The 7,167-nt window shown below is 40.0% G+C and overlaps 1 protein-coding gene across 1 annotated transcript; it reads right to left on the bottom strand.

Moving 5' to 3' along the window:
* Positions 1–826: 826 nt before the first annotated feature.
* On the bottom strand, positions 827–4,880 carry LOC118123788 (CMRF35-like molecule 5). The gene is made up of 6 exons (XM_035181389.2): positions 4,611–4,880; positions 2,759–3,103; positions 2,148–2,282; positions 1,283–1,378; positions 1,142–1,173; positions 827–1,038 (listed from the first exon to the last, which is right to left on the bottom strand). The coding sequence occupies exons 1-6, from the start codon at positions 4,648–4,650 to the stop codon at positions 889–891; spliced, it is 798 nt and encodes a 265-aa protein (XP_035037280.2). The 5' UTR covers positions 4,651–4,880; the 3' UTR covers positions 827–888.
* Positions 4,881–7,167: the final 2,287 nt, after the last annotated feature.

Raw genomic sequence — 7,167 nt, 5'->3', positions numbered from 1 at the left:
ACATTGTTTGCAGCTGTATGCAATTTTGGTTGGTTATGCGATGTGTGAGTTTGTGTATTTGTGTATCAGGAAGTGGTTGTGAGAGGGAAGTGTGCCAGCGTCTTGAAACTAATGTTTAACACCCATTGCAGGTGTTAAAACAACAAAAGGCCAGTTTATACCTCTGCATAAATCTACAACTGTAGTGTAGATATGGTGTGGGAACAGTGTAGCACTGTCCACTATGTCGTAGCTGGTCACCTGTGTAAGTACACATCAGAGTGACACAGACAAAAGCATCTGGTCTGCTCTGTGGCATTGTCGTCCAGTGGCGGAACACACACAGTCTACAAATCCATTCTCCTGCTATTGATTCTTGATTCTCCTGACACGGTGCAAATGACCTGGTTTCGAGTCGAATGTGAATGTCGGGGCTTGCGGACACTTGGATGACACCACACGAGAAGTATGGAGGCATGTTATGTTTTTTTTGTTGTTTTATTACGTCTAAGTCACAGTTGACTTCAATTGTATCGAAGTCAATTGTACAAAGTTTGCTTCTGAGACTCCAGAAGTGATTTCTGGACTCTAACACTTCACCCAGCCCTCCATCGGCATCGTGGTGAGTAGATAACGAGTGAATTTTAGTTTTTCGGTGAACTGTCCCTTTAATCTCATTCTAGAGGATGTACAGCACAGCAGAGATGTCCCTGATGATTATCACTGCACAAATTGAAATATACCACAGAGAATTAACCCCTAATGTACAATGTTATGCATCACATACCTGACATGCAAAGGAAGAATCCGCACCCCCGCAGAAATCTATTCAAATTTTTGAACTTTATTTGATAAAACACAGAGGAAAAAGTGTGGCGAGACATCGGCTCAGAAACAAAATGAACCGGCTCAGTCAGCAGCTTTGGGATCCAGTGCCTGATAGACGGCAGCATACTGAGAGGCATCAAGAGCACCGGACTCTGGATCGGGCTGTAAAGACTGCAGCTTCACCATCCCCTGAGTGGAGGCACCGTCTGCATTTTCCTCACAGTAATCGGCCTGTGAAGAAATCGAAATGACCATGACGATAAAGATTTAAATAATTACTAGAGTTTCACACCTAATACAAATAACTGTGGTGAATAACAGAGTGGTCGCTCACCTCACCCTTGTTTGCTTCAGGTCTGCTCGGACCTTCCGACACAAATAATTAGATTCATTAGCATCTCGGTAGTGTGTGTGTGTGTGTGTGTGTGTGTGTGTGTGTGTGTGTGTGTGTGTGTGTGTGTTTGTGTCCCCTCACCCGCACTACTCCTCCAGTGTCCGTAGAATACAAGAGGGATGAGTGCACAAACCAGAAGAGCCAGGCTCACCGAGATAATGATGACCACTGTGGTGTCTGCAAACAGCAGAGGCAGACATGCATCTTTACAGACACAGGGCCTCCAAACAAAATGACACAACAGTCTCTGACAAGTATTAATAAAAGTTAACACAATGTATCATATTCATCTAAATACATTTTTGTAATACTCTCTGCGTTCCGGGTGTTAGAATGACGTGTTGTAATTAACTTTGTAATGTAGCGATGTATATTTCTTCAGGAATGGAAAAAGGGTTTTAGTTTTAGTCCATGCTTACAACTCAACGTGTTTTTTGATGCAAAACTCGACTGCCTAGCTAAAAATCTAAAACTATGAATTCATTTTAATTGTATGTATTTAATACAACTAACCATTAGACAAATGTCAGTGGTGGCCATCTTTACATCATTACACATGTTGTTTCTGTTCTGTCAATAACAGGTTTTCACATGTTGATTAAGGATCTAATTCGCAACAACCAGCATTGGTCTGGACGGTGGCGCGATGACAAACGTTTTAGACTTTGTAAACCAGAAAACCAGAAAGACTCAAGTCAAATCCAAACATTTCCCTTTCTGCAGAAGAAAGTTTAAAAAAAGCCTCCTCACACGCACAGTGAAGATCAATTTCACGAGAATTAAAAGAAATACATTTCTGGGAGGGGGGGGGCTCAGTTAGGGGGGGTTACATTTTTGACCAAATTACTATAATTACATTACGTTGAAATATGTAAAATGTTTTTTTACTTGTAGTCTTGAAGCTTAGTATAGAAGCGTACAGCTGCAGACGGTGACCTTGGAGTACCTGTGAGGCTGATGGTGGCCTGCTTGTTTGTCTTCTCTGTGGTCGGCAGCGTTAGCGCTGCGGGCGACGGCTCAGCGGTGGATTGAAAGCTGCCATTGGGCAGAGATCCAGGAGATCCAGGGGGAACAGTGGAAGCTTTGAGAGAGAGTGGGGCAGAGGAAACTGTTTGTGCCTGTGTGAGAGCTCATGTGACATTGTGACTGCCTTAGAAAGACTGAAGAAGCGTCACAAGTCATATATTATAAGTAAATATAATCATTTCAAACTTTTGAAGCAAACAAGTAGACTGTCGGCTACAAGGACACCCTGTTGGGCTCAGTGTGTTTAAAATCTTAAAAGTTTATTGGAAAAAAATAAAAGACATTGATCATTGATCATTTTATGTGGCTTATTTTAGCCTACATGACAGAAAGCGTAGTGTCTAGAAGACGAGGAGCTTCCGTGGTTTAACAATCCTTCAGTTCAGAAAACGTAACCAAAGATATTCTTACGCTAACCTCTGACTGACACATTGACCTCTATTAGAAAATTTCTACTCATGAATGAAGGATTTGTTCTAACACTTCCTCATAAACTCCCTGATGTTTTACACATCGAACAAACAGACTCACCATCTAGTACTATTAGATTGACCTCCTGGTGCAACACCTCAAAGCTATTCTCCACACCGCAGCGGTATCGGCCAGCGTCCGCCCTCTTCAGCTCCTTTATGGTCACATTAAAGACCCCATATCCGCTGTTGACCTCCATGCTGTATCTCCCCCGCCAGGTGACGGCTGACCTCTTGCCCTCCGACTGAATGAGAATGTTTTCCACGGAGCAGACTCCTCTGCAGAAGTACATGTTGTCGGGTCTGGAGCCGTTGTCTCTGCTCCAGCCAACAGAGCAGTGGATGGAGACCTCTCCTCCAACTTGGCTGCTTACCTCCAGCACTGGAGAGGTCTTCACCCACACTACTGTAGAAGAAGAAAGTACCCGGTTAAAGAGTTGGTGATGGGTTGCAATCAAACACACACTGCAATATATACCACTGCTTGGAAGTTAGTTGCTTCCCAGTGTCTGAGCGGTGATGGCCACATTACCTAAAGCTCACAATATATATCTCTATATTTTATATTTAGAACCCTTATACGTTCGAAGGTCTTCCACACTACATTGATGATAAGTTGCCAGCCACATCTCAGCAGATGTTAGGGACACACCATCAGTTGTGGACCTTAGCGTCATAAGGTGTTTGAATCTTTTGATCACAAGTCTTTTACATTAATGGTTTCTGAACAAAGTGTTTGTTAAATGTACAGGTACTGGGCAGCAGCTGGTTAGCTTACCTTTCTGGAAACAAGGGGAACAAGTTAGAAAAATGTACTTAGCAGCGTCTTTAAGCACATTAATAATTAATAAAAACAGAAAACTAAAAAAATACCACTGCCAAATAGCTAGCCCCTGATACATGCATGTCTTTAAGCGAGGCTATGCTAAGCTAATCGGTAACTGACTGTAGCTTCTTAACGTCTGAGTGGTGTTGACCTTCAAGTGTCACTGACTGAGTGATCGTATCAAAAATGTTGTTTCCAAGCACAATGAAATGTTTAGAATCAATGCTACATTCTCATTTCAAACTATAATTTACAGCATGTCTTGTCTGCCACCAGTTTTATTTCTGCATACACCTGTAATAACTAACTGCACAACACTGATATGCATATATATATATATATATATATATGCATCATTCATTTGCAGTTATGTGTTTGGTCACCTGATGGAAGTTCTAACATTTAAGTGAAAATTTAAGAACATTTAGAGTGAACCAAAACATAGAAACTGTTGGTTGGACCGCAAAGAAAAAATGAGCAGAAACTCAATTAAAACTTTCTAAAATCAAGGAGAGTGCAGGGGGATAAATCTATAGGTTTATCAGCACAGCAGCTCCTCTCTCATTGTTTTCACATTGTCATTTGATATTATAAAATATGAATAATAGTTGCTTTAAATGATGGATGGAACATGGGAAGTTCATTGCTTCACACAAAAATCTAACTTTCATTGTCCATTTTATTTTACTGTGATTTCACTGTGATTTTCACTGTTATTTTACATTATCTAATGTATGTTCAATGACCCATATGTAAGTGAAGACTCCCATAAATATGTCCCTATATGTTTTTTGAGTCAATTCAGTCTCAATCTATAATATCTTTTACCTTGTGTGTTATTTTTCTGTCAATAAAATGACATAATTAAATTAACTGCAGATTCTGTATGATTACACAAGTTCAGGAAATGTGTAAGACAATCAGCACAATTTCAAAGCTTCTCTAGTGGGTACACAAGACACGTTTTTCTGAATATCATTGGTGAAAAATCCACACATTTGTAAACTTGCTCCGCAATAACTCAATGAGCATTGTCTGTTTGAGGGGTTTTGCTCTGTTTTGTATGGCGAGATGCATCAAAACTCACCTGAGAAGTAACAAAACACAGCGACATGAAGAATCTTCATTCTCTATCCAGGTTAAAGAATGAACAGAGTAAAAAGTTAAATTCAGTCCAGCAGTATCAGTAAATTGAAGCAGCCTGCTTCGAATTTGTCATCTGATTCCGTGCCATAAAACAGGAGCGCCTCAGAGATCTGGAAAAGCCACAAAGATGTGGCTGTGCAGTAAATACTTGCAGCCCCTCAGTCGTCCTCAGCTTGTGTGATCAGTAAAGGGGCCTGATTCTGTTTTACCATGCCTGTTAAGTTACTTTTTTTTTTATAACAGAGAACATACAGTATTGTGCAGTTCTCCGGCCTTCTCTCTCTCTCTCTCTCTCTCTCTCCTCTCCTTCGCTTTGCTCTGAAGAACCAGCTTTGGACTGTGATAGAGTATTAAATCTTTGGTATTTATCTATATAGTTCAGGCTGTTGCAGCTGCCTCTGCTCATTTAGTACATGAGGCTGCAGGGCATCAGACTCAACAAACAGTCTGCTGACTGTGTCATGGGTGTCAGAGGACAACCTAAGTGCTGTCTCATAAAGCAAGCGCACCAGTCCAACCACACTTCTGGAAATAACAGTTATTTTTATAGACATTTTTTTCATAGAACAAATTCAAGTTCGAGCTCAATATTCTATGAAATTTACATTCTACTTTCATCCTGTAACACTGGTTACTGGCTTAAACACCACCTGACCAGTCAGATACAAACTTTTCTCCTATGGGACTGAAGTAAAATCACTGTGGCGAGCAGTTCTTATCACTCTCCACTTGACTTGTTGAAGAAGTTCCACTTCAATCTAGCGTTCTAGCCGATCTGTAGAGAGACCCAGGTATTTTAACCTCTTGTGGGGTTGTTTGCATCATATGAGTCGATTAGGTCACATGAGTCACAGTGTGAATGTTAAGATGCCCAAGGAAGGATCTCAAGACTGGCTGTTAAATGTTGTTAGTGTCGTTTAGTGGCGGTCGTTCCAGTTTGATGTAATTTATCCTCTTCCAAACCATTGTTTTTTTTTTCTGGCCAAATTGCGCATACAGGTGTCCATTGTCCTTCATGGTGGACTGCTGATAGGATGAACTCACTTATTTGGTGAAGCTAAGCTCAACAGCTGCTGGCTCCAGCCACACATTGAACCTGACATTGGCTTTGACCCCCTCAGCTAACTCTCAGCAAGAAGGCAAATATGTGTATTGAAAAGAATTTCTAATTATTCCTTTAAGATGTGCACTTTTGTGACAATTATATTTAGTTTAGAAGTGAACTATCCGGTGGTTAAACATTTGACATGAGAAATATTTGTATCTTCAAAGAGTATGGATTTTCCAATAAAAGGGAAACAGTAGATGGAACATTAAAGGGAAAATTCAGCCAAAAATGAAAATTCAGAAGAAAAAAAAGAAAGAAGATAAAATGCCTCCAAACTGCTCGTGTGGTGTCATCCAAGTGTCTGCAAGTGTCTACTCGAAACAGCATTATTTACACCATGTTTTTAGCCTAAATGACCTCGTTTCCAGTTGAATTCGATCACAGGGCTTACAGATACTTGAAACACCACATGAGCAGTATGGAGGCATTTTATGTTTTTTTATGTTTGAAGAATCGGTCACTATTTACTTCATATTATCATATTGGATTTGGCTACAACACTGTTTTAACCCTGAAAGTCCAAAAGATTTTTGTGGACTGAAACACTTCACCTACCCCTCCATAGTGGTGAGTAAATTATAGTGAATTTTCATTTTTGGGTGCACTATCTCTTTAAGAATGTGATGTTAAGAATTTTCACCATGGTTATTGAACTAACCCCCAAACCACATTTGAAGAACAGCCCTCTTTTCTTTGAATAAGGTTGAAACGAGGTCACTTTCAAGAGTCCTTCGTTATCCTGCGCTGTGTGCCAGCATAGCCACACAAGCAAGGTATTGTTCTCACCACAGTCTGTTTGTATGTGTGTGTGTGTGTGTGTGTACAAAATAACACAGATGTTTCATTGCTGACCGAACTTGGTGAGATTATTATCTGGGAGGGAATCTGCAGATGAGCTGAGGTGTGAAAACGTAACCTCCTTGGCTGAGGTAAATATAAAAACAATGTCAACATGCAACATAGTGCATTGTAAACATGTAATGGAGAGGAAAGTACAGATGCTGATATATGTCGTGGAGAAAAACTGGAAAGCACCCAAAAATAAAAAGCTGAAAAATGTACTTACTTACAGTGACAACATAAATGTATTTGTTACATTCCACCACCTGGAACACTTATATTGATCAAAAATACCTTCCATCATATGATAATGTCATGAAGAAGCCAGCATGACATCATGCATGGTTCAAAAATGCCTTTTGCAAGATATCTCGGCTTCTTATAAATATCTTATCTATAAATAAAACTTCGAACTTAAATGAGAAATTGTTCATGATTATACAGAAATGATGTAATCATGACACAGTATGAAGGCAACATCATATGGTGTAGTAATGCATTAACTTTAGCATCCAAGAGACAGAATGTAAACCAACCAATAACTAATCAT

This window comes from Hippoglossus stenolepis, chromosome 2, assembly GCF_022539355.2.
Source record: "Hippoglossus stenolepis isolate QCI-W04-F060 chromosome 2, HSTE1.2, whole genome shotgun sequence".
Classification (NCBI taxonomy): domain Eukaryota; kingdom Metazoa; phylum Chordata; class Actinopteri; order Pleuronectiformes; family Pleuronectidae; genus Hippoglossus; species Hippoglossus stenolepis.
Note: the sequence above shows the minus strand (reverse complement) of the source record. Positions and strands in the feature narration are given on the sequence as shown.

Bases quoted from the DNA above. Each gene is read 5' to 3' on its own strand.
- LOC118123788 (XM_035181389.2), bottom strand. From the start codon at position 4,650: ATGAAGATTCTTCATGTCGCTGTGTTTTGTTACTTCTCAG. The intron at 1,174-1,282 runs GTGAGGGGACAC...TTGTGTCGGAAG, and splicing joins ACACTGGAGGAGTAGTGCGG to GTCCGAGCAGACCTGAAGCA. The intron at 1,039-1,141 runs GTGAGCGACCAC...ATTTCTTCACAG, and splicing joins CTGAAGCAAACAAGGGTGAG to GCCGATTACTGTGAGGAAAA.